Source organism: Stenella coeruleoalba (genome assembly GCF_951394435.1).
Source record: "Stenella coeruleoalba genome assembly, chromosome: 8".
Lineage (NCBI taxonomy): Eukaryota > Metazoa > Chordata > Mammalia > Artiodactyla > Delphinidae > Stenella > Stenella coeruleoalba.
The window spans coordinates 31,190,856-31,218,119 of record NC_137154.1 but is presented as its reverse complement, the minus strand read 5'-3'; the positions used below and the strand labels follow the sequence as shown (position 1 = coordinate 31,218,119).

General features: G+C 36.3%; 1 protein-coding gene across 4 annotated transcripts in view; it reads left to right on the top strand.

The window, feature by feature from the left end:
* The window catches only part of ANO3 (anoctamin 3), a 426,259-nt gene that overhangs the window by 324,841 nt on the left and 74,154 nt on the right, over nt 1–27,264 (top strand). For all 4 annotated transcript variants that reach the window (XM_079928244.1, XM_079928243.1, XM_079928245.1 and 1 more), the window contains 6 exons: nt 598–729; nt 1,449–1,555; nt 3,765–3,820; nt 13,729–13,850; nt 18,249–18,383; nt 26,342–26,438. In XM_079928244.1, the coding sequence (XP_079784370.1) occupies nt 598–729; nt 1,449–1,555; nt 3,765–3,820; nt 13,729–13,850; nt 18,249–18,383; nt 26,342–26,438 (649 nt within the window). The remainder of the gene's footprint in view (nt 1–597; nt 730–1,448; nt 1,556–3,764; nt 3,821–13,728; nt 13,851–18,248; nt 18,384–26,341; nt 26,439–27,264) is intronic.

Sequence of the window (27,264 nt, the reverse complement as noted above, 5' to 3'; positions counted from 1 at the left end):
TTTTATTTTATGAGTGAGGAAACAAAGGCAAGAAATTAACTAACTTATACAAGTTTCCATAGTTACTATAATGCAGAGCTGCCTTTGAACCCAGTTTTTCTTGACTCCAAACGCTTGCTGTTACCATAGGACCTGTGGCTCCCAGAACTGAATGCATTGAGTGCATTGTAGCCATTTCTTTCTTTTCAGTCTCCACTTTTCTGGAGCCACATTGCTATAGAGTTTTTAAAGTGATCTATAGCCACACATATATAGATATAGATATATACATACATACACTCAACTTTAATAAACAATCTTGCTGGTTTTATTCTTTATGCTTTTTCCTACCCCATCTTTATGTATGATGATTTTCTAATATTTTCCACAGATTTTTCTTATGAGGATCACCTAGTTGCCCTGAAAGAGTTTAAATAAATGCCAGATTTGGTTTGCTTTGGAATTATTTCCTTTGTGTGGGTACAGGAATAATGCATGTATGTGTGTGTGAATGTGGGTGTGTATATGTCTTTTGGGAATCTTTCAGAACGGTAGTGGAAGGTAGGCATGGCTCTGGAGTGCAACCTAATTCAGTTCTAAAATGTGACTTTGTTCCAGGGTGCAAAAATATTTTAGAAGAATCAAAAAATGGATGTCCCAAAACCCCATGGTTCTTGACAAGTCAGCTTTCCCAGACCTGGAGGAGTCAGACTGCTATACTGGCCCCTTCAGCCGTGCACGAATTCACCAGTGAGTTCCCATCTCTTTTCTCCCATCACCTCTTTTTTTAAATTATTTTTTAGTTATTTAATTTTTTTGGCCATGCCTTGTGGGATCTTAGTTCCCCGATCAGGGATTGAACCCAGGTTCTTGGCAGTGAAAGCATGGAGTCTTAACCACTGGACCGTGCCAAGGAACACCCCTCCCACCTCCCACCACCTCTTGAAGTCACCCTTTTGCTCTTTACATCATTGGCTCTCATGTTTACTCCATACAACTCTTTCTACAATGGAACAGTAGGATATGAAGGGGAAGGGAGAAACATTGCTTGTCGCTGAAGTACTGAAAACAAGCTAGCTCGGAAAGTGCAGTATTAGGGAATGACATCAATTGTTAATGTGTTCTATTTGGAATCACATTGCTTAAGGTAGTACAAAATTTATGGAAGCCAGTGGACAATCTGTTCTTGTTCCATGCTCAATAAGAAATATGAGGACATTTAGGCTTCCTTATAAACTGAAGGATATTAAAATGAATATTTGATAATGCCCTGTATTATTTATAATTTTTATTTATTTTCTCAGCCAAATGATTTTTTTTAAGAAGATAGTTTCTCTTCTGATTTATTTTACTTTACATGCATTCATTTTAATGGAGAAAATACATGGATGACTACCCAGGAACTTGTAACTGTTGCTAGATTCTGTGGTCTGCATTGAATATTAAAACCAATCCGCTTATCTTCCCAGCTTCATAATAAACAATAAGGACACCTTCTTCAGCAATGCTACTCGAAGCAGGATAGTCTATCACATGCTGCAGCACACCAAATATGAAAATGGAATATCAAAAGTGGGTAAGAACACTAATTAAAAACATACTATGGAATTTACTTTTACTGATTACACTCAGAAGTATTTTTTAACAACTGAAGCTTTGCCTTCCTGCATTAGATATGAGGATATAATTCAGTGAACAAACTCTAAACATTGTATTTTCAGCCTTTCAATGAAAGAAAACAAAATAAAACAAAAAAAAACTTTTTCAAGGGCACTTGGCAATGTGTATCAAAATGTGAAATGTGCAAGAACTTTGGAACAGAAATTTTATTTCTAGAAATTTATCCCAAAGAAATAATCAGACTTTTGAATAACAATATATGTAGATATTTGTTCATTGTGGCTTTGTAGACAAAGAATAGAATAGAATAATACTGGAGATACTTTAGCTGTCCATTAGGCTATATGCACACAATGCATCCATTAAAAATGATGTGATTTTATTCACTCTTAACTCAAATGTATTCAGCATCTATTATACACTATATATTACGGAAAGTATATGACACAGACCCTTTACTCATGGAGATTGAAAATTAGTATCAGTTCTCTAATTATTGACTTCAAAAGATATCCATAAAGCATTATTAAGTGGGAAAAAAACAGATTACAAAACTGTAAATTTAATGTGTAATCCCATTTTCTAAACACTCACAAAAAAAAAAGAAAAAATCTAGAATTTATATGAAACATTTTAGACATTATCTCTGAGAGGTGAGATTACAGCTAATTTTAAATTTCTAAATGTCTCTGTTGTTTGAATGTTTAGCAGTATGCTACAACATGTCTGATGCAAAAGAAAACAGAAAGTTTCACCTGGGAAAATTAAGTAAAATTGACAAGTTTACACAGAGCAGAGCAGAAAACAACAGGTAACAAATGAGCTGGCCTTTTGTTAGTGTGAAAAATACAACATGGCTGAAGAAATAAAATGCTAGTCATGTTCTAAAATTCCTTCAAATAAAAGAGTTGATAGCCAGTGGAAACTTGTACCAATATGTACGGATTTGCATTCAAATAGATTACCATATTACTAAAATGAGCTATGTTTCAAGTCATCCGAAGAGGAATGTTCAGACTTTGGTTCTCTTCTGATTAATAATTCATTTATTACTGAGCAGTCAAAATAATTAATTCAAAAACTAAATCCTTATAAAAAATTTGACACTTAATCAGAAGTTTTCTAAACAAGAAATAAAGATAGAGAAATCCAGAATGTAAACTACAAATGTGTCTAAATGGTAGCACTATGTGCTTATGTAGACTTTAAAAAATAAAATTGACATTTAAATGATTGTAAAGATATCATGCCCTTTGTCAAACATGCAATAAACACAGAAGGGTATAAAAATAAAATTTTAAAATCCCTACATTCAATTTTCACTGTACCAAATTAGTACTGAATATATATACATATACATCTCATAATTAGAAGCATGCAATGTTTACAATTTTCTATCTTTTTGAAATTACCATTATGAGTACTTTCTCAAGCCCTTTAGTATGTCTGAAAACATTATTTTAAATAGCTGTACAATATTCTGTTGTAAGCATTCATCAAATCACTGTCATTTACCAAGCACTTATATAATTGATTGAACCATAATAATGAAACAATTACCCAATTTTGGATGTACAATTATTTCTAATTCTTTACTAATATAAATAATATTGCAATGAAAATTGCTCTTCATAAGAGTTTTCCAAATATCTAGTCTTCCCAGAACTATATGAGACAGTCCATTTCACTACACTCTCATTGGGATGGAGAGATTTTAAGAAGGGTCACATATCGCTATTTATTCTCTTTGGATCAGTATTAAAGAATTAAAGATTTCTCAATACCAATCTCCTTTGAGACATTTTGAGGAGTGGGGAATTCCTCTGCTTCCTTGACCAAATTTTGTTTTGAGTAAAAAAAAAAGTTGTTTCAGGCTCATGTGCCCCCAAATAAGTGGGTATTAAAATCCCCACATTTCATGATATGGCAAAGTGTCATATGTTGGCACCTTGCAAACCCTTTATTAATCTTGTAAGGATACAATTAGACTCTTAGAATCAGTCTCTTTCACAACCTCACTGTCCTCATAGGTGATAAAGCTATGGAAGTCATTTGGGTTATTTTGTTTTTAAATTAATTTATTTTCCCAAGTATTATGTAGGTTGCTTCAGAGGGAAGTCTTCAATTAAACTAACTCAAGCACTGTTCTTTTCTTCTTTTTCCAGGTATCTGTAAACTTATAAACAATGGTTCATATATAGCAGCTTTTCCCCCACATGAGGTAATTTTGAAGTACAATTTCCATTTAAAAAATATGTTTCTCCTGCTCAATGCTTGATCTTATTTTTTTTTTTTCACTTAAGTCTAGTTGCCTTATTCCTTATTTGAGGGTTCGTCCAGTGAGTGGCCTTGGACCTTTGTGAGACCCCGTGATAATCTGTGGCTGCACACTGGCTCCTGTGCTCCAGAACCCTTCTGCAATTTGCTCTGTACCAGGAATCCCACCCTCAGAGGAAACTCATGGACATTGCTCAGCCACTCTGACCAGACATAGATAGCCCTCTGCTCCAACACAGCTCCATGCTTGACTCAGCTTGGGATTTACACAACTTCCAAACAGGGCAGGTTCTGGTCTGTGCCTATTACTTTGGGATACCTAAAAACCTAAGACAAACCGAAACCAAAAATCTACACTCCATTATTTACTTCATTTTCTGCCAGATTATTACCTCTCTTCCAGTTTTAAGTAGGTCATGTTGTGGTAACTCTGCCTGCTGAGTCATGAATGACATGTGAATCAGTTTTAAACTCCCCCCAATACACACACATACTATATTCTTTTTTTTTTTAACATCATAATTGCTTTACAATGGTGTGTTAGTTTCTGCTTTATAACAAAGTGAATCAGTTATACATATACATATGTTCCCATATCTCTTCCCTCTTGCATCTCCCTCCCTCCCACCCTCCCTATCCCATCACTCTAGGTGGTCACAAAGCACCAAGCTGATCTCCCTGTGCTATGCGGCTGCTTCCCACTAGCTATCTATTTTACGTTTGGTAGTGTATATATGTCCATGCCACTCGCTCACTTTGTCACAGCTTACCCTTCCCCCTCCCCATATCCTCAAGTACATTCTCTAGTAGGGCTGTGTCTTTATTCCCATCTTACCCCTAGGTTCTTCATGACATTTTTTTTTTCTTAGATTCCATATATATGTGTTAGCATATGGTATTTGTCTTTCTCTTTCTGACTTACTTCACTCTGTATGACAGACTCTAGGTCCATCCACCTCACTACAAATAACTCAGTTTCATTTCTTTTTATGGCTGAGTAATATTCCATTGTATATATGGGCCACATCTTCTTTATCCATTCATCCGATGATGGACACTTAAGTTGTTTCCATCTCCTGGCTATTGTAAATAGAGCTGCAATGAACATTTTGGTACATGACTCTTTTTGAATGATGGTTTTCTCAGGGTACATGCCCAGTAGTGGGATTGCTGGGTCATATGGTAGTTCTATTTGTAGTTTTTTAAGGAACCTCCATACTGTTCTCCATAATGACTGTACCAATTCACATTCCCACCAGCAGTGCAAGAGTGTTTCCTTTTCTCCACACCCTCTCCAGCATTTATTGTTTCTAGACTTTTTGATGATGGCCATTCTGACCGGTGTGAGATGATATCTCATTGTAGTTTTGATTTGCATTTCTCTAATGATTAATGATGTTGAGCATTCTTTCATGTGTTTGTCGGCAATCTGTATATCTTCTTTGGAGAAATGTCTATTTAGCTTTTCTGCCCATTTTTGGATTGGGTTGTTTGGTTTTTTGTTATTGAGCTGCTTGTAAGTTTTGGAGATTAATCCTTTGTCAGTTGCTTCATTTGCAAATATTTTCTCCCATTCTGAGGGTTGTCTTTTTGTCTTATTTATGGTTTCCTTTGCTGTGCAAAAGCTTTGAAGTTTCACTAGGTCCCATTTGTTTATTTTTGGTTTTATTTCCATTTCTCTAGGAGGTGGGTCAAAAAGGATCTTGCTGTGATTTATGTCATAGTGTTCTGCCCATGTTTTCCTCTAAGAGTTTAACAGTTTCTGGCCTTACATTTAGGTCTTTAACCCATTTTGAGTTTATTTTTGTGTATGGTGTTAGGGAGTGTTCTAATCTCATACTTTTACATGTACCTGTCCAGTTTTCCCAGCACCACTTATTGAAGAGGCTGTCCTTTCTCCACTGTACATTCCTGCCTCCTTTATCAAAGATAAGGTTACCATATGTGTGTGGGTTTATCTCTGGGCTTTCTATCCTTTTCCATTAATCTATCTTTCTGTTTTTGTGCCAGTACCATACTGTCTTGATTACTGTAGCTTTGTAGTATAGTCTGAAGTCAGGGAGCCTGATTCCTCCAGCTCTGTTTTTCGTTCTCAAGCTTGCTTTCACTATTCGGGTTCTTTTGTGTTCCCATACAAATTGTGAAATTTTTTGTTCTAGTTCTGTGAAAAATGCCAGTGGTAGTTTGATAGGGATTGCATTGAATCTGTAGATTACTTTGGGTAGTACAGTCATTTTCACAATGTTGATTCTTCCAATCCAAGAACATGGTATATTTCTCCATCTATTTGTATCTTTAATTTCTTTCATCAGTGTCTTATAATTTCTGCATACAGGTCTTTTGTCTCCTTAGGTAGGTTTATTCCTAGATATTTTATTTTTATTGTTGCAATGGTAAATGGGAGTGTTTTCTTGATTTCACTTTCAGATTTTTCATCATTAGTGTATAGGAATGCCAGAGATTTCTGTGCATTAATTTTGTATCCTGCTACTTTACCAAGTTCATTGATCAGCTCTAGTAGTTTTCTGGTAGCATCTTTAGGATTCTCTATGTATAATATCATGTCATCTGCAAACAGTGACAGCTTTACTTCTTCTTTTCCGATTTGGGTTCCTTTTTTTTCCTTTTCTTCTCTGATTGCTGTGGCTAAAACTTCCAAAACTATGTTGAATAACAGTGGTGAGAGTGGGCAACCTTGTCTTCTTCCTGATCTTAATGGGAATGGTTTCAGTTTTTCACCATTGAGGACGATGTTGGCTGTGTGTTTGTCATATATGGCCTTTATTATGTTGAGGAAAGTTCCCTCTATGCCTACTTTCTGCAGGGCTTTTAACATAAATTGGTGTTGAATTTTGTCGAAAGCTTTTTCTGCATCTATTGAGATCATCATATGGTTTTTCTCCTTCAATTTGTTAATATGGTGTATCACGTTGATTGATTTGTGTATATTGAAGAATCTTTGCATTCCTGGAATAAACCCCACTTGATCATGGTGTATGATCCTTTTAATGTGCTGTTGGATTCTGTTTGCTAGTATTTTGTTGAGGATTTTTTCATTTATGTTCATCAGTGATATTGGCCTGTAGTTTTCTTTCTTTGTGACGTACTTGTCTGGTTTTGGTATCATGGTGATGGTGGCCTTGTAGAATGAGGTTGGGAGTTTTCCTCCCTCTTCTATATATTGGAAGAGTTTGAGAAGCATAGGTATTAGCTCTTCTCTAAATGTTTGATAAAATTCGCCTGTGAAGCCAACTGGTCCTGGGCTTTTGTTTGTTGGAAGATTTTGAATCACAGTTTCAATTTCAGTGCTTGTGATTGGTCTGTTCATATTTTCTATTTCTTCCTGATTCAGTCGTGGCAGGTTATGCATATCTAAGAATTTGTCCATTTCTTCCAGGTTGTCCATTTCATTTGCATAGAGTTGATTGTAGTAATCTCTCATGATCTTTTGTATTTCTGCAGTGTCAGTTGTTACTTCTCCATTTTCATTTCTAATTCTATTGATTTGAGTCTTCTCCCTTTTTTTCTTGGTGAGCCTGGCTAATGGTTTATCAATTTTGTTTATCTTTTCAAAGAACCAGCTTTTAGTATTATTGATCTTTGCTATGGTTTCCTTCATTTCTTTTTCATTTATTTCTGATTTGATATTTATGATTTCTTTCTTTCTGCTAACTTTGGGGTTTTTTTGTTCTTCTTTCTCTAATTGCTCTAGGTGCAAGGTTAGGTTGTTTATTCGAGATGTTTCCTGTTTCTTAAGGTAGGATTGTATTGCTATTAACTTCCCTCTTAGAACTGCTTTTGCAACATCCGATAGGTTTTGGGTCATCGTGTCTCCATTGTCATTTGTTTCTAGGTATTTTTTTATTTCCTCTTTGATTTCTTCAGTGATCACTTCGTTATTAAGTAGTGTATTGTTTAGCCTCCATGTGTTTGTATTTTTTACAGATCTTTTCCTGTAATTGATATCTAGTCTCATAGCATTGTGGTCGGAAAAGATACTTGATACAATTTCAATTTTCTTAAATTTACCAAGGCTTGATTTGTGACCCAAGATATGATCTATCCTGGAGGATGTTCCATGAGCACTTGAGAAGAACGTGTATTCTGTTGTTTTTGGATGGAATGTCCTATAAATATCAATTAAGTCCATCTTGTTTAATGTATCATTTAAAGCTTGTGTTTCCTTATTTATTTTCATTTTGGATGATCTGTCCACTGGTGAAAATGGGGTGTTAAAGTCCCCTACTATGAATGTGCTATTGTTGATTTCCCCTTTATGGCTGTTTGCCTTATGTATTGAGGTGCTCCTATATTGGGTGCATAAATATTTACAATTGTTTTATCTTCTTCTTGGATCGATCCCTTGATCATTATGTAGTGTCCTTCTTTGTCTCTTCTAATAGTCTTTATTTTAAGGTCTATTTTGTCTGATATGAGAATTGCTACTCCAGCTTTCTTTTGGTTTCCATTTGCATGGAATATCTTTTTCCATCCCCTTACTTTCAGTCTGTATGTGTCTCTAGGTCTGAAATGGGTCTCTTGTAGGCAGCATATTATATGGGTCTTGTTTTTGTATCCATTCAGCCAGTCTGTGTCTTTTGGTGGGAGCATTTAATCCATTTACATTTAAGGTAATTATCGATATGTATGTTCCTACTACCATTTTCTTAATTGTTTTGGGTTTGTTATTGTAGGTCTTTTCCTTCTCTTGTGTCTCTTGCCTAGAGAAGTTCTTTTGGCATTTGTTGTAAAGCTGGTTTGGTGGTGCTGAACTCTCTCAGCTTTTGCTTGTCTGTAAGGTTTTAATTTCTCCATCAAATCCGAATGAGATCCTTGCTGGGTAGAGTAATCTTGGTTGTAGGTTTTTCTCCTTCATCACTTTAAATATGTCCTGCCAGTCCTTTCTGGCTTGCAGAGTTTCTGCTGAAAGATCAGCTGGTAACCTTATGGGGATTCTCTTTTGTGTTATTTGTTGTTTTTCCCTTGCTGCTTTTAATATGTTTTCTTTGTATTTAATTTTTGACAGTTTGATCAATATGTGTCTTGGTGTATTTCTCCTTGGATTTATCCTGTATGGGACTCTCTGTGCTTCATGGACTTGATTAACTATTTCCTTTCCCATATTAGGGAAGTTTTCAACTATAATCTCTTCAAATATTTTTTCAGTCCCTTTCTTTTTCTCTTCTTCTTCTGGAACCCCTATAATTCGAAGGTTGGTGCGTTTAATGTTGTCCCAGAGGTCTCTGAGACTGTCCTCAGTTCTTTTCATTCTTTTTGCTTATTCTGCTCTGCAGTAGTTATTTCCAGTATTTTACCTTCCAGGTCACTTATCTGTTCTTCTGCCTCAGTTATTCTGCTATTGATCCCATCTAGAGTACTTTTAATTTCATTTAATGTGTTGTTCATCATTACTTGTTTCATCTTTAGTTCTTCTAGGTCCTTGTTAAATGTTTCTTGCATTTTCTCTATTCTATTTCCAAGATTTTATATCATCTTTACTATCATTATTCTGAATTCTTTTTCAGGTAGACTACCTATTTCCTCTTCATTTGTTAGGTCTGGTGGGTTTTTATCTTGCCCCCTCATCTGCTCTGTGTTTTTCTGTCTTCTCATTTTGCTTATCTTACTGTGTTTGGGGTCTCCTTTTTACAGGCTGCAGGTTCGTAGTTCCCATTGTTTTTGGTGTCTGTCCCCAGTTTAAAGTTGGTTCAGTGGGTTGTGTAGACTTCCTGGTGGAGGGGACTAGTGCCTGTGTTCTGGTGGATGAGGGTGGATCTTGTCTTTCTGGTGGGCAGGTCCACGTCTGGTTGTTTGTTTTGGGGTGTCTGTGGACTTATTATGATTTTAGGCAGCCTCTCTGCTGATGGGTGGGGTTGTGTTCCTGTCTTGCTAGTTGTTTGGCATAGTGTGTCCAGCACTGTAGCTTGCTGATCGTTGAGTGAAGGTGGGTGCTGGTGTTGAGATGGAGATCTCTGGGAGATTTTCGCCGTTTGATACTATGTGGAGCCGGGAGGTCTCTTGTGGACCAGTGTCCTGAAGTTGGCTCTCCCACCTCAGAGGCACAGCACTGACTCCTGGCTGTAGCACCAACAGCCTTTCATCCACATGGCTCAGAATAAAAGGGAGAAAAAGTAGAAAGAAAGAAAGAAAGAAAGAAAGAGAGAGAGAGAGAAAGGAAGGAAGGAAGGAAGGAAGGAAGGAAGAAGATAAAATAAAATAAAGTAAGATAAAATAAAGTTATTAAAACAAAAAATAATTATTAAGAGAAAAATAATTTTTTAAGTAAAAAAAAACAAAAAATGGATGGATAGAACCCTAGGACAAATGGTGAAAGCAAAGCTATACAGACAAAATCTCACACAGAAGCATACACATGCACACTCACAAAAAGAGGAAAAGGGGAAAAAATCATAAATCTTGCTCTCAAAGTCCACCTCCTCAATTTGGGATGACTCGTTGTCTATTCATGTATTCCACAGATGCAGGATACATCAAGTTGATTGTGGAGCTTTAATCCGCTGCTTCTGAGGCTGCTGGGAGAGATTTCCATTTCTCTTCTTTGTTCGCACAGCTCCCGGGGCTCAGCTTTGGATTTGGCCCTGCCTCTGCGTGTAGGTTGCCAGAGGGCGTCTGTTCTTTGCTCAGACAGGACGGGGTTAAAGGATCAGCTGACTCCTATATTCTTTTTAAGGCAGTTATATATTTCAAAATAAGAACAAGGTCTTTAGAGGTTTAATGTGTGTGTTTTCAAAGCCCATCAGTCTTCTTTTTTTAAAGGCGAAGAACTCATAGGACATAACACATACTTGAGAAATTCACAGTCTAGTATAACTCATGAAGATAAAATGTATTGAGCACTTCTTGTCTGGTACTGAGCTAAACGTTTCATATGGACTATCTCATTTAACCTTTGCAACAACCCTTTGAGATAGGCAATAATATTAACTCTGTTTTATAGATAGATAATTGAGGCAGAGAAAGGTTAAGTATTAAAGGCACAGTTTTGAGCCCAGGAAGCCAGATTCCAATGCTTCTATTCATTATGGCATACCTACTTATATTAGGAATAGAAATAATGATAAAAGATAATGTGTTAGAGTGTTTCGTGCAACAGGTCCCGTGCATGGGTTTTCCCACTCATCTGACAATAACTTTGGAGGGGAGATATTATTATTTTTCCATTGCAGAGATGCAGAAGCAAGGCGCAGAGAAATTAAACACCATGTCAAATACGACCTAGTCAGTAAGTGGTAAACTGTTCAGTGGCAAACCTGAGTCCCTGGGAGAGATTCTGTAGCACAGGAAGGTTTGTTTTGTTCTCTAAGTAATTTTGTTTACCTAAGTAGTCTGTGTTCTGACAGTTTATTTGATAGTTTCTTGTGTGAAATTTGGAAACTATTGGGAATAGGTTGTAAATAATAGTCATTTTCCCATTTATTCTTATAATTTGGTAGAAGTACTAGTATATGGTATACATACACAAAACGACTGGAAAACAATACCGATGAAATACAAGTAACAAAAACAAAGCAGCAAGTCAATAAAATGGACTCGGGAATTTTCTATCAATTTTAAAGACTACTACTTGAAGAAAGAAAAACAAGACTTATTTAGAGGAAAATGGAGTCAGTGGCACTGACTATAATTTGAATAAGGACAGTCACAGTTTAGACCTCCTTCTTCCTTAATGCAGGAGTATTATTAGTATCCATCTCACACTTTGCACCCACAGCTGAGATTTATTTTTTACTTACAAAAGAGACAGTAGCTAGAGGGAAGAAAGAGACATGTCCAATGAAATTTGGCATGACAAAGAAGAAAGAAAGGGAAGGAGGAGAATATATATATGAGAAAGAGTTTGCCTAAAATATTGATGGAATTGATAATCCCATCAATTATGAATAGTGGAGACAGTAGAAAAGTGTGTCAGTTGGAGGAAGGGGCCGATCATGGAGGTGGTGGGGATCACTGAGTGTACATAGTCCTCTGAAAAAGGATGAGAATGCATGGGTGGGCAAGAGTCAGAGCATTATGGTTGATTGAGGTTACTGAGCCAAGTCAGAACAATGAGGTACAACGGATCTAAAGCTTAGCGCCTAAAACCCAGGAAATGCCTATGTCTGACCACTGAGGCTGGGAAGGAAAGTCACGTATTTTAGGATTATCAGGAATACATGAAAGAAACCTGAGATTTTGGTTCACCTTCCCTTACCTTCCCAATCTCAGGGCAGGCTACCTTAACAAGTCAGTCCAGTTTCACAAGCAAACAAACTTTTCTCAAGTGGATGTCTTAGAATCTTGATCTTTACTTTCATCTCCTTAGCTTCCAATCGTTAGGTTTGAAACACTTTGGGCTCCCTTAGGGAAGACTGCTCTTCCACCCTTACCTAATTAATTTATCTATTTTCTTAGAAAGCCAGAGGCAAAGTCCATATGTGTCTCTCATTTCAGCCTTGAGGCACCTACAGACCATGATTCAAGGTGCCATCTTTCTTCATAGGAACTCGGAGCCCTGGTTGTCTGGAACCATTCAGATGATAGTTTTGCACTGTTCAATGGCCACAATATAGCAAACACCTAAAATTAACTGACATTATTTTTTATTTATTTATTTATTTTTTGCGGTACGCGGGCCTCTCACTGTTGTGGCCTCTCCCGTTGCGGAGCACAGGCTTCGGACGCACAGGCTCAGTGGCCATGGCTCACGGGCCCAGCTGCTCCGCGGCATGTGGGATCCTCCCGGACCGGGGCATGAACCGTGTTCCCTGCATCGGCAGGCGGACTCTCAACCACTGCGCCACCAGGGAAGCCCGACTGACATTATTTTTATACTTCTTATGTGGCTGGCACTTTATAGCTATTCTCCAAACGGGCCCTCACAAGATCCCTCTGTATTGGTATCATTAATACTTATTCTTATCCTCATCATTTAGGTGAGGTAACTGAGGCATAATTCCACTTGTTTTAAATTTTCATCAAACATTTCATAAAAGTAGAATCACATATTAGAGTGAGCAGAGGGACTTTGCAAAATCCTGTGTCCTAAGTTTTGATTCAGAAAATAAAGTCACTATATCTATTATCATTTTTTTTTAAATTATAAAAGCAGAGCAGTTCAGCCTTCAGGGAACACGTTCCTCTAAAAGGCATATATATTCTATGTTTCTGAAATTGCAACCCATATGACAGATTTTTGAGGGTGATATAAAGAATTGGAAAACATGCTTCCATTTTTGGAATATCTAACCGGAAGTAAATTTTACAGATTTCAAAACGTGAATAACACTGGAGACAGGCCTCTTACACTTAAAATTGTTTTTATTGAAATATAGTTGGTTTACAATATTATGTCAGTTTCACGTGGACAGCATAGTGATTCTTTGGGGGGGAGGGTCTATATTTGCTGAATGAACATTGACTCTTTCCCTTAGCTTCTATAAATGAAATAAATATTTTCTGGTACTGGATCACTTCTCAAAGCAGAATAATGCTCAATTTCTGAACTAAAGATTACAACAATTTCTCTCGATGATGAAGATATTGTGTTTATTACAAGACCTTGGGTTCCAAACAATGAAACCTAAAGCTTACTTTAAGTGAAAGGGATCTCATTGGTTTAAAAAAGGGATTTAAGAAAGAATTTTTAAGGAACTATCAGAGTATTTTCAATGAAATATAGATATATAAATGCATTTACTACATCACTTCAGTGGTGGGCTTACGTTTATAATTTCTGAAGCTTTCAGTAAGTTATTAAATTATTCCCTAAGGAAAAAAAGCAAAAACAATTCCTATTAGTTCAAATTTCACTACAAGAATAAATATCAATTCATCTTATTTTATTTGTTTCAGGGAGCCTACAAGAGTAACCAGCCCATCAAAACCCATGGACCTCAGAATAACAGACATCTATTATATGAGCGCTGGGCACGCTGGGGAATGTGGTACAAGCATCAGCCCCTGGATTTAATCAGGTACTGGATTGATAACGGAAGACATATTATGCTATTTTGTTATCTTTTTCTTATTATTTTATTTACCCACCAAATTATCTGTATTAGTTAGGAGGTGATTAAGAAAAAAGAAGCCACTATACGTCTTTTCAATGAAAGGAACTTAATTTAGGGAATCAGTAGCACAGGGGATGGGAAAGCTGAGAAATCAAACAGAAATGTGAGGCAACCAGTGATTAACAACAGCAGAAAATTGCTAACAACCCTTAAAGCTGGAGGGAAAATGAGATGAAGTATATTTCAGAGCTTACTACCTGAGCCGTTGGGCAAGAGCTATGCCATCCACGAGTAGGACTACCTGCAGGAAAGTGAAGTGTTGAGAGTCGAGCCACAGAGAATTATGGAGCCATAACAAATTATGGCTGCTCTGGAGACAGCCCTGAGGACAGCCAGGAGAGGAGAAAAGATATGGGCTCTTCCCTTCCTTCCACCTTTGAGACTTCCAGTACCTCCCAGTGTAACTTACCAGCAGCAGTTTACAAGTGAATCTATATAATCTACTTTCCCATGAAAACAAATCCAAAGAGAAAAAGGCAGAAAATGGATCTAAGAGCAAAGAGAAAAATGGCCAACATAGCATCTATGCATGTACTTATCCTTCAACAAATACTTAGTGAGTGTCTATTCTATTCCAGGAGGTATATCCTCGTAAATAACTGCTCTCAACTTGAATTAGTCTTGAAATAGTGTTATATTCATGATTTATTTTATTTTGATGGAGAATAATTTGTTCTTATTTTAAAAAAATCAGGAAATATATATTAAAAAGGACTTAAGTCCCCAGATAACTAGAAATATTTATAAAGTAAAATAAAAAAGAGCATTCATATTATAAAGTTATATATGTTGATATTTTGAGTTGTTTATGAAATATAAATATCAAGAATAACTCATAACTATATCAGTCATTTTCCCAACAGGAAACTGATAGAACTGATAGAATAGAAGGGCTATTTGAAGAGAATTTAATAATAGAATTTAATATGCAGAAGTATAAATAGAATCAAGGGAGCCAACAGATGATAATGAAGTTTCCAGGGACTGGCAAAAGCTGGAAGCTGTTATCAGACCTAGACTTGAAGGGACAAAGGGAGAGAGCAGTTGGCAGAACTTGTTAAAAGCTATAATCATAGAAGAAGAAAGTCAGAGTAATAAAAAATACCCCACATCTCTTATCCCTCCTTGTGATCTCCTGCTGGTACCTTCAGTTGGCCAATGAGCCTATCAGGAAGCAAGAAGAAGGAAGAAGCATAGGTGATGCTATGCATAGAGGTGAGCCTCCTGGGCACATAGCAGGAAGGAAAACGGTAGAATGTGGAATGGATGTACAAAGCATACTATCCAACACCAAATCATTTTTATCTCAAACATTAAGTACTTGGGTATATCCAAAATCAAGATGCTTTGATTCTAATTCAATCACAGCAAATTATCAGAGTCTTATTTATGCAGGTTAAAGAAAAATTGTTTTAGAGATACATGAATACGGTGAGATGTGCTAATTCACAAAACCATATTTAATAGGAATTAAAGTGAAGTTGGGATTTTCAAGCAAGCATTTCAGTGTCAACAGTTCTCCTATCTATAGGAGACATTGCTATTGCTGCCTCATGTAATTTCACCAAGCAACTTTTATTTTCAATAAATAGGGTGATTCAGCTGCTATTACCAATTCTCTGGGTGTTGGCTCAGAAGGGAAATTTTGCTTATGAAAATCATGTATTTTGTGTTCAAGTGGCTAAGGGGAGAGATGTGATGAGGGACCCACCCAAGATGAAGGCCATAAAAGAGTATAGATGGCATTTCAACAGGTGCCTGCTCTCTAGGAACTTTCTTGTTAACAAAATTGAGATGGCAATGAGGCATTCAGATTAAACTATACAATCTTGTACATAGCATTTTGTACAAGACCCAGTTTTCTACAATGAGTAGGAAGATTGCCTTAAAATCTGTGACTTTTTAATTATTTGGGGTTACATTGTTCTTAAGACTATACAATTTTGAGGACGTGAGCCTCTTATTGTGTGGCTTCCTGTCCATAGTGAGAGAAAGAGAGTGTCCTGGAATCAGAGTTTTTTTAATATACTTGTGTCACAGATGATGGACACCCACAGGCAAGGCCTGTATTCTCTCCTGCTGAAAAAGGCAGTTCAGTAATAGTGGATGAAAAGTGAGGGACTATCAATTCATTTTATTCCATTCCTGAACATGTGTTTGTGTTTTGTTCTCATTTTAAGAATAGACTCAGACATTTAGTAGCCAACGCCTATCTTCGTTTCAATCTATTTTTCCATGGGAAATACTGGAATCTGGAAAGAATACATTTAAAAAATGGTCAACTATGAAACCTGCTTAACAAAATAGCTGTGTGGTTTTTTTTCAATGTTTCTCAATAAGCACCGGAAGGATTTAAATTTAAAAACTAAATGAAATGATTCTCTCTAAAAGAGGTCAACTTAACATTTGTTTTTATAATAGAAGTTTTTTATGATAGAAGTTATTTCAGCAGTAGAATCCTATTATCAAATGAAATGTCACATAGGACACCAGTATATAAAACATGAAAAGAAAGTGACAGTGGGTGAAGTGTGATGGGGTGACACCAATAGCAACCCCCTGTTCCTCCTTGCCCTGTCATGGTTTTAAAGAAATTTAAGGAACACCTAGAGATCCTAAAAGATTGTGACTTCCCACGTTCTAGGTTAAGGACATTTTCATTAGCCTTCTTTGCCTGGAACTAGCTTCTTCTCATGAAACAGATCTGAAATCTGCTGTAACTTAGGTAATTATACTCCTGTCAAATAACATTATTGCTCCTCTTAACCTTCAACAATGTATGATTTAAAATCTTGGTATAATGCTTTCCATATAAGGGGGTCTGTCTGTGCAGTCCTTTATAGTCATCGTTATCAAAATGTTAGTAATATGTGCCAAAACCCTACTCCACCCCACAGAAGAACACGTGTTTAAAGGAACAAGTGGCTATATTAGAATAACTGTTAATATTATAAGCTTCGTCTCAGAGTAGAACACTGTCAGTATATAAGAAATGAATAGACTATTGATCTGTCTCCTAGGAGAAATAAATGAAAAAACAAAAAAATTAGCTAAATGATGCTCAGTGGAGGACAGCTCCATGTCTACGCTTGGTAGAATACGCACAAATTTTAGTTGGCACAATACAGAGAATGGAGTAGAAAGAATGATTTTCAGAGAGAGAAGTCTTGTTAAGGAAAAACACATAACAAGAGAATTTTCTTCCCAGCAAGAATTTTTGCACAGAGAGGTATTCCCAAATGAACTGTAAAGCACCAATCTTTAAAACTAGTGCTGGGACAAACACCAGTACAGAATTCCAGAAATTATTATTTTTTACCAGAGCTGTATAAACTGTGACAGTTACTATTGGCAGTAGATTCGGTGAAGAAAGAACAACTGAGTGGTCATCAGAACTGCCTTATTCATCTGCTACTTCCATATAAATTATGTTAATAAGCTGAAGGGAAACAAAATGCATTCATTCCCTTCACTTCTTTCAATAAAACACTTCCTGTGGTGGGTGCTAATGAAACAGGACACAGGTCCACTTTCAAGCAGCTTGCATTCTGATGGGGAGGGAGAGGAATAGGGGAGTGACAGGTAACTGTCATAAAGTTTTACAAGTTTAAGACACTGAAACATGGGTGAAGGGAATGTGATAGCAAAAGCAGGGACGTCTAACCCAGGTTTGAAGTGAAATCAGGGCAGGCTTCCCAGGAGAAGTGATATAAAGTACAGGATAAGTGCAAGCCAGACAGGAGAAGAGGGTGAAATGTAATATTCCAAAGTAAGGGAACAGCATAAACCAAGGAAGGAATCATGTGCTCCAGGAACAGCAGAATTGAACTTTGTTGAGGAAGATGTGTGACACGGTTGTGCAGATTGTGTCTGGCATAAGGGAGTCGGGCCAAGGGTGCAGATAGAGACAGAAATCAAGTCTGCTTTCAGCAGCTACCTAGAGGGAGATGTTTTTCTAATTTACGCCAAAGCAATATGGTTCAGCACAGCTTTGTGTAAGGAAAACAAAAAGGGATTCTACTAGGAGGATGAAGAAAAGCAAGACCTGGCTTATAAAAAGAAAGAAATAAACATACTCCGATAATAAAATAAAATGACTCCTATAATGACAATGTTTAATGATAAACAATATCACCATTATTGGATTCATTAATGAGCAAGACTATTAAGACACCCCAGATGGAGCGCAGGAGGAACTGAGCCAGTATAGTCAATTGTCCATCTGAAATTGACTAGGTGCGACATCGCTATTTGTAGTGTCACTTACGTTGCCTTAAGCTAAGGATTTGCTTTCTCATGCAGGCTATACTTTGGTGAGAAGATTGGGCTATACTTTGCTTGGCTGGGGTGGTATACTGGAATGCTGATTCCTGCAGCTATTGTTGGCTTGTGTGTTTTCTTCTATGGAATATTAACAATGAATGCAAGTCAAGTAAGGTAAGCTATTAACAGACTTATTAAAAAAATTTGGCCTTTCTTCTGATTGTATGAAAGCTTTATAGTAATGCTGACTATAAAAGCGAGTTATGGTACTAAATTTATTTGCTTGTTTTTGTTTTTGCAGGGGAGAAGCACTATAAAAAGGTCATTTCTATATTTTTATATGCAAAGTCTCTTGGATAAATTCTAAGACTGTTTCTCTTTATGCCAAATGTCTTTTTCTAGTATATCCCACATAATCAATAATGCAGCAATGCAATAGACAGTTCTATATAATTTAAATTTGCATAGTATTTTGTAGTCTTGAATGCTTTCTCAATACATTAATTCAAATAATTATAATAGCTACAGTTCTTTAAACACTTAAGATATACAAAGACTGTCCAGATATATTGTTTCATTTTATGCAACTTTCATTACCACCTTTGGAGATGAGTATTCCTTTTAGCAGCTGAGGGAACCTTACATAGTTAAAGATGTCTAAACAAAATATTCATACCATATAAATCCTACCCTAAGTAGTCTCCTCTCATGAGAACATAAAATCACTTTCTACTTTCTTCTTACTCTCTATGAGAATAGATTTATGAAAGATTTTAGCATCAACTTAAGATATCAAAATGGTAGTAAAATAAGATTTGAGAAACATCAAACATTTATCAGAATGGTGATTTTTCTGTTAAAGTTTAAATGACTCAAGATTTGGATATAGGAACAAAACATTATTATTCAGCAGAGGTAAAAGTCACATTAAAGAATTAAATGAGTTAAAGAATTAATTAAAGAATCCTCTTAACAGCATGTTCTATTTACTACCCCACAAGGATTTCATCAAGTTCAACCTTGTATGATGCAATTCAAAATATGAAAAAGTACTTTTCCCCTCCTTAAAAAAAAGCTCAGTACTTTTTTTCCCTTCTGGTCCATCTTTTAACCATGGCCTTGCTACTGGGTAGTAATCATGACAGTTAATGGGACCATAAAATGCATTTCCTTGAAAATTCTTTATCTATATATATGTGCACATGCATTTGTATAACAATTTTGCCTAAAAGCAAAATATTTTCATTGTCCCAGGTTTGAACCCTATTCCATAACCAAATTCCTTGATTTAGTATCTCAGAATCCCCTTGTGCTTCCTGAAGGCCAAATGGTAATTAGCATGAAAACAAAGAAACACCTACTGTTCAAAAGCATTTCACCTAGTGACAAGTTTATTTCAGAGTTTTGCAAACTCACTACCGCTCTGGAAGGCAGCATCTTCCTGGACAAACATGGGCCCACTGGAAATATTCATCCCCCTTTAGGCATTCCTTTATATGATGTTGAATCGGTAACCTCTGAAGCTGAGAAGTGAGACTGTAATTTGGAGTTATAGTGTCTTGAAAATAAAAATACTATATATATATATTTTTTTACTACTTCTCTATTCTCTATGAGTTTGGCTTTTTTTTTTCTTTCTTTCTTTCTTAAGAGTTCACATATAAAGTGATACCATACAGTATTTTTCTTTTCTATCTGGCTTATCTCACTTAGTGTAATACCCTCAAAGCCCATGTTGTCACAAGTTGCAAGATTTCCTTCTTTCTCATGGCTGGATACTCTTCTATTTTGTGTGTGCGTCCGTGCGTGCGTGCGTGTGTGTGTGTGTGTGTGTGTGTGTGTATCTCAAATCTTCTTTATCCGTTCCTCTGCTGATGGACACAAGTTGTTTACTTATCGTGGCTATTGTGAATAATGGTGCAAAAACATGGGAGTGCATACACCTCTTCAAGATCCTGTTTTCATTTCCTTTGGATATATACCCCGAAGTGGAATGGATGGATTATATGGTGGTTCTATTTTTAATTTTTTAAGGAACTTCCATATTGTTTTCCATAGTAGCTGTACCAACTTACATTTCTATCAGCTGTGCACAAGGGTTCACTTTTGTTCACATCCTCACCAACACTTGGGTTTTTTTGTTTTTTGTTGTTGTTGTTTTTGGCAGTGGAAGCGTGGAGTCCTAACCACTGAACTGCCAGGGAATTTACTATTTCTTGTCTTTTGGATAATAGCCCCCCTAACAGGTATGAGGTAATATATCATTGTGGTTTTGATTTACATTTCCCTGGTGATTAGTGATGTTGATCACTTTTTTATGTACCTGTTGATTTATGTATCTTCTTTGAAAGAATGTCTATTCAGTTTCTCTGCCTATTTTTTAATCAGATTTTTTTTTTTTTTGCTATTGAGTTGTATGAGTTCTTTATATATTTTAGATTTTAACCCTGTATCAGATATATGATTTGCAAATATTTTCTCCCATTTGGTAGATTCCCTTTTTTAAAATATTTATTTATTTATTTATTTATTTATTATTTGGCTGTGCCGGGTCTTAGTTGCGGCATGTGGAATCTAGTTCCCTGACCAGGGATTGAACCTGCGCCCCTTGCATTGGGAGCTCGGAGTCTTAGCCACTGGACCACCAGGGAAGTCCCCTGGTAGATCGCCTTTTTTTTTTTTTTTTTTTAGATTGCCTTTTAATTTTGTTGATAGCTTCCTTCGCTGTGCAGAAGCTTTGTAGTTTGATATAGTCACTCTTGATTATTTTTGCTTTTGTTGCCTTTACTTTTGGTGTCAAATCCTAAAAATCATTGCCAAGATTGATTTCATAGTTTTACAGTTTCAGGTTTTAAATTTACATCTTTAATCTATTTTGGGTTAATTTTTGTGTATGGTGGAAGATACATAGGTTCATTCTTTTACATGTGGATATCCAGTTTTCCCACCACCATTTATTGAAGAGACAATCCTTTCCCCATTGAGTATACTTGGCTTTTTGTCGAAAATTGACCATATATACATGGGCTTATTTATGGTTTCTCTATTCTGTTCCATTGATCTATGTACCTGTTTTTATGCCAATATGTACTCTTTTGATTACTATAGCTTTATAATGTTGTTTGAAATCATGGGGTGTGATGCCTCCAGCTTTGTTCTTTCTCAAGATTGCTTTGGCTATTTGGGATTTTTGTGGTTTCATAAAAATGTTAAGATAGGTTGTTTTTCTATTTCTGTGACAATACCATTGAAATTCTGATAGAGATTGCATTTAATCTGTAGATCTTTGGGGTAGTACGGACATTTCAAAGTGTGAAATTTTCTAATCCATGAGCACAGAATATCTTTCCATTTATTTGTGTCTTCTTCAATTTGTTTTGCAAACGTCTTATAGTTTTCAATGTATAGACCTTTTACCTCCTTGGCTAAATTTAATCCTAAATATTTTATTCTTTTTTTTTTTTTTTTTTTTTTTTTTTTTTTACGGTATGCGGGCCTCTCACTGTTGTGGCCTCTCCCATTGCGGAGCACAGGCTCCGGACGCACAGGCTCAGTGGCCATGGCTCACGGGCCCAGCCGCTCCACAGCATGTGGGATCCTCCCAGACCAGGGCACAAACCCGTGTCCCTGCATTGGCAGGCGGACTCTCAACCACTGCGCCACCAGGGAAGCCCATTTTATTCTTTTTGATGTCATTGTAAATGGTATTGTTTTCTTAATTTCTCTTTTTGATAGTTTTTTGTTAGTATATAGAAACACAACTGATATTTGTATACTGACTTTTTTATCCTGCAACTTTACTGAATTCATGTGTTAGCTGTAGAGTTTTTTGATAGTCTTTAGGGTTTTAGAAAAAAATGGTCTTTTAAAATGAATTGACAAAAGCAGAAAATGATTTTTAGGCAGTTAGCTACTGTTCAAATTGATTCCATGGAGAACATATTCACAAAGTTTTCCCATGTGGTGTAGACTTCCTCCTCCAGGCTTACAAAGCTGAAAATGAACAAAAGGCAATGAAAGGAATAGATTTTCTGTTCCTATTGATTTACGTGCCAATGAAGTAAATTAGGCTCCTTTTGTATGAGATAAGTATTCTTTAACCTTTAGCACAAGGAGTGTTTTAAAAGGCTCTAGCAAACTCTTTTCTTCTGTGCTTTGTGGTATTATATTACTGCTACTTCTGTCACACTGTAATTAAGATCCTGTCAGACTTTCTATTCTAAACTAAGATAAGCATCACTGAATATCTTGACTTTCAAAATTTCATGGGACTGAATTTTTCCATTCAAGGTGTCAGACATGGTTAAGTCTTAGGTGTTATCATGGCGAGTGAGTGGAGGACATAGGGCTTTTATTTTGAGTTGCTTTGTTTTAGTTTTGTTTTAAGCTATTTTTTTGTTTATTGCAAGGTAACAAAATGTTGAAAAGCTGAAGATTGGGTTGTATTATGTTTCTACCAGCTATGTTCACGTGAATTAATGTCATATTTCTTACCTGCTCTGCAGTTAATTGTAGAATTACATGAAAATCATGTTATAGATTATTTATTGTATGTATATGTGCATGTATATATTTACATGCACATTGGTCTTATACAATCAAAGGTGGTCAGTTTTGTGCCCTGTAGAGCATGTATCATAGCAATATAAAAATGAACAAGCAGGTAGATATGGTCCCTGCTTCTCAGGCTTTGGGTTTCAGGTCTGGGACAAAGGGCAGAAACAACTCTGCGGTCCATTCTTGCCTCTTTGGCATGAGAACTCTGTATTTGGTCCTCAGTACTGACCAGCTTTTCAAAAGCTCTTACGTCCTAAAGGGCCTCTCAAATCCTCTCCTGACAACATCCTCAGCAATAAGGTCTTCTTCCATTTATCAAGTGCCTATGGTGTGCCAGGCACATTATCAATATTCATTACATAATATCCCAGTTGCATATTATCTCCAACTGGAGATGAAGAAATTGATGCTCAGAGAGGTAGGTGACTTAGGGGGGAATATCTAGTAAGTTTAAACCTATATCTGATTTTTTAAAATTGTGGTAAGAACACTTAACATGAGGTCTACCCCCTTCACAAATTTTTAAGTGCACTACAGTATTGTTAACTACAGGCACGATGTTGTTTGTACAGCACGTCTCTAGAACTTGCTCATCTTACATAATTGACACTTTATACCCATTGAACAGCAACTCTCCATTTCCCTCTCCCTTACCCCCTAGGAACCACCATTCTACTCTGTTTCTATGAGTGTGTTTTTTTAAGATACCTAATATAAGTGGAATTATGCAGTATTTGTTCTTCTGTGCTGGCTTATTTCACTTAACATAATGTCCTCCAGGTTCATCCATATTGTTGCATATGGCAGAAATTCCTTCTTTTCTTAAGGCTGCATAATATTCTGTTGTATGTCAATTCCAGAATTTTTTTATCCATCCATCTGTGGATGGACATTTGGGTTATTTCCATATTTTGGCTATTGTGAATAATGTTGCAGTGAACAAGAGAGTGTAGATATCTCTTTGAGATTCTGATTTCTGTTCCTTTAGATATATACCCAGAGGTGGGATTGCTGGATTAAATGGTAGTTATGTTTTTAAGTTTTTGAGGAACCTCTGTATTGTTTTTCATAGTGGCGGTACCAATTTATAGTCCCACCAACGATATTCAAGTGTTCTAAATATTCCACATCCTTGCCAATACTTGCTACTTTTATTTTGTTTGTTTTGTTTGATAATAACAATCACACCAGGTATGAGGTAATACCTTGTGATTTGATTTGCTTTTCCCTGATGATTATATCTGATTGTAAAATCCATGCTTTACTCATGCTTCCATACTGCCTTCCTTTAAACCTACTTTCATATTACCACATTTCCCCAAAATGGACATCACCAAGCATCTTATTCTGTGCTTTGTCAGGTTAACAGGATTACAGGAAGCATCAAGACCCTAGAGCAGGTCCAGGCATCCATCCCCAAATGGACAAATTGCTCCCTCGTCCCAGATCTTAAATGGGTTGTAATTATCATTCCTTCCAATCAGCCCTTGATGTGTATATCTAACAACAGATATAAGACAAAAGAAAGCCACACTTCAAGCAGTGGTTTATATTATGAGTTTCTGCAAAAGAAATTAAGAAACACTCAAGTTGGGCACTCTCCCTCCATCTAGTGGTTGAGTAAAGTCAAAGAACTTTGTGATTTCATCTCAAATTCCATATTTTAGGCTAAAAAATACATTACCAAAATTGTTTAATATTTTTTATGTTACCTATCAAGTTGTATTTTGGACAACTTATAGAAAATCAGTTTGATGATTCTGCAAATAAAAATAAGGCTAGTCTAATGGCTGGGATTCTAGACTGAGTGCTTTGAAACATCTGTGCTTTTGTGTGATCATTTGGAAGGTGGGAAAGATAATATAGTGTTAACCAAACTTAATACCATTTTAGTATGAGATTTCAATGCAGGGCACATTATGTCATTCTCAAAACACAGTTAATTGTGATAGCAAGCCTATTTTAATAAAAATTTTCTTCAGGAGGAACGTTAATTCTTATTTATACAAATTAGTAGTATTACTAAGAGGAGGTATAATTGTCTCTTTCTTTTGAGTTTTTAAAATGTACGTTTTACCTGCTTCCTCCTACTTCACATAGACATTATGATTACTAGCAAGATGATGTGTGTGAAAGTGGGAGAATTATAGTATATACAAGACCTGTTACACCATCATTATTATTAATAGCAGTTTTTGATAGGAAAGTTCCTCTTAATATGACATAAACTTATCTGTCCTTTAGATGAGTTATAGGTGATGGAGAACTGGACCTAGAATCAGGAAAACCTAAACTCAATTCCCTAAATTACCTCTTGTTAGCTGTATGACCTTGAGCGAATCACTTAAATTAAACATCAATTTCCTCTCAGTTTGGAGATAGTTACCATTGCAGGAAACTGCATTGAGGACTAAACGTAATGGACATGGACCCACATTTGCTTTTTGTAAAGTATTGTATTACTGTATAGCATTATTACTTACTAGTCATTTCCAGTTTGGCTTGAGATTATACACGTCAGGCATTTGAAATACACATGCATTATTTTTTGCTTTGAGTGTATACATTTTGAAAACATTTTGAAAACAGCGAATCTTGCTATCAACACTGCCAATTAAACTTTTAATAACAGTTGCATTTCCAGGCATATTTTCGAAAGCCTTTATATTGCTTTCAATATTTCCAAAGCATATTTACTTGGACAATTTATTTATGGTATACCTAGTGGGAAAAGGTCAGGTATGACAGATAAAGGCACAAAGCATCTTAAAAACAGGTTGCTGTGAACTCTCAGGCTGTTAGGCTTTTGAGAAATTGTTATCGATGCCCTATTCATGTCACAATGTCATCTATAATGTATGCTGAGATTTTTAAAAGATAGCATAGAACTTAAGAGACAAATATTATGAAGTTACATTCTAATAGAGAATATTATATATTTCAGTAAATAAAATCTATGCCATGTTATCGTGACAGTGTGTGTCGCGATAAACTTCCTCAGATTTCCAGTGAACATAATGCACTGATTGACTGCAGTGGGGGCTATGAAATTATGTGAATTATGGATGCTGTTCATTTTGGTGATTGGAAAGCAACGAGATCCAGGGGAAAGATCGTTAGACCTGAGAAATCAGCAGAGTCAGATGTGACTCCAGCTCAGCCATGTCCAAGCCTGTGAGCTTGGTTAAAACACCCTCGGTTGTTCCTCACAAGATTATCCTGCATGCCATGAAATCAGGTGTAAAAGTGTCCTTGTGACAAAGCCCCACAGGTGCCTCCCGAGTATAAAATGTGGCCTATTATCATTACAATATCTTGGCAGAGATTTCTAAAACAAAGAAGCAAACAAACAACTCTGTATCACAAAAATCCTAAAAATTTGAGTTGGAGCCACTGTCTTAAGTTCTTCCTCACCTGTCCACCCACCCCCCACCCCCACCTGCCACCCGGCCCCAACTATTTCCATTTCATCTTTTCCTCCCTGCCTTGCTGCTTCCCACAGGGTTGGCCATAGGGGCTGAGTACCTCCTAAACATGGAGGTTCATGCTTTCTTTTTCTTCTTTGATTTCTCAAGCCAAGAAATTTGCAAGGCCACTGAAGTCTTCATGTGCCCTCTCTGTGACAAGAACTGCTCACTGCAGAGACTCAATGAAAGCTGCATTTATGCCAAGGTGAGTGTGGACCCTCACGTTCCTCTCTCTGTCCTCTACTTTTTCTAGGAGGCAGGTAGTAAAAAGTCCTCCAGCAAACCGCTTTTCACCAAAGTTAAATGTTCCCAAGTGTTTCAACAATAAATATCATTGACAACTGATTAAAACATCACTCTGTGGCAATTACAGAAAGAGTATATTTTATTAGAATATCTTTGTCTTCCTTTGTTTTTATAAGTGTTTATTGCCATCATAGACCTAAAACATCCACTTGGAATGACATCTAGATTCTTTTTTGGGGGAAGATGATTATTTCCATGGGTAGTGATAAAATTTTTATCTTCCATGAAGACTCCTGAAGTTAAATTACTTCTGATTCTACAGAGAAAATGAAATATACCAAAAGCTCTCAAATTGCTGCCTATTAGAATCACCTGAAGGGGGTTTTAAACTCCTGAAGCCCAAGCCACATCCCAGAGCAGTTAAATTAGAATCTTTGGATTTAGAACCTAGGCATCAGCATAACTTAAAACCTCCCAGGTGATTTCAAGGTGCATACAAGTTTGAGAAATGTGTACTTGAATTTTACAATTACTATTATTCATTTGTAAAGTGGTTTTATTAAAGTACAATTAACAGATAATAAAATGTACATATTTGAAGTATACAAATGAATACATTTTGGTTATATATATGCTCCTGTGAAAACATCACCACGATCAAGATAATGAACATATTCATCACCTCCAAAAGTTTCCTCATGACCTCTTGTAATCTCTGCCTCCCATCTCTCCCAAATTCCACTCCTGTGCTCAGGCAACAAACTGTTTCCTATCATTAGAGATAA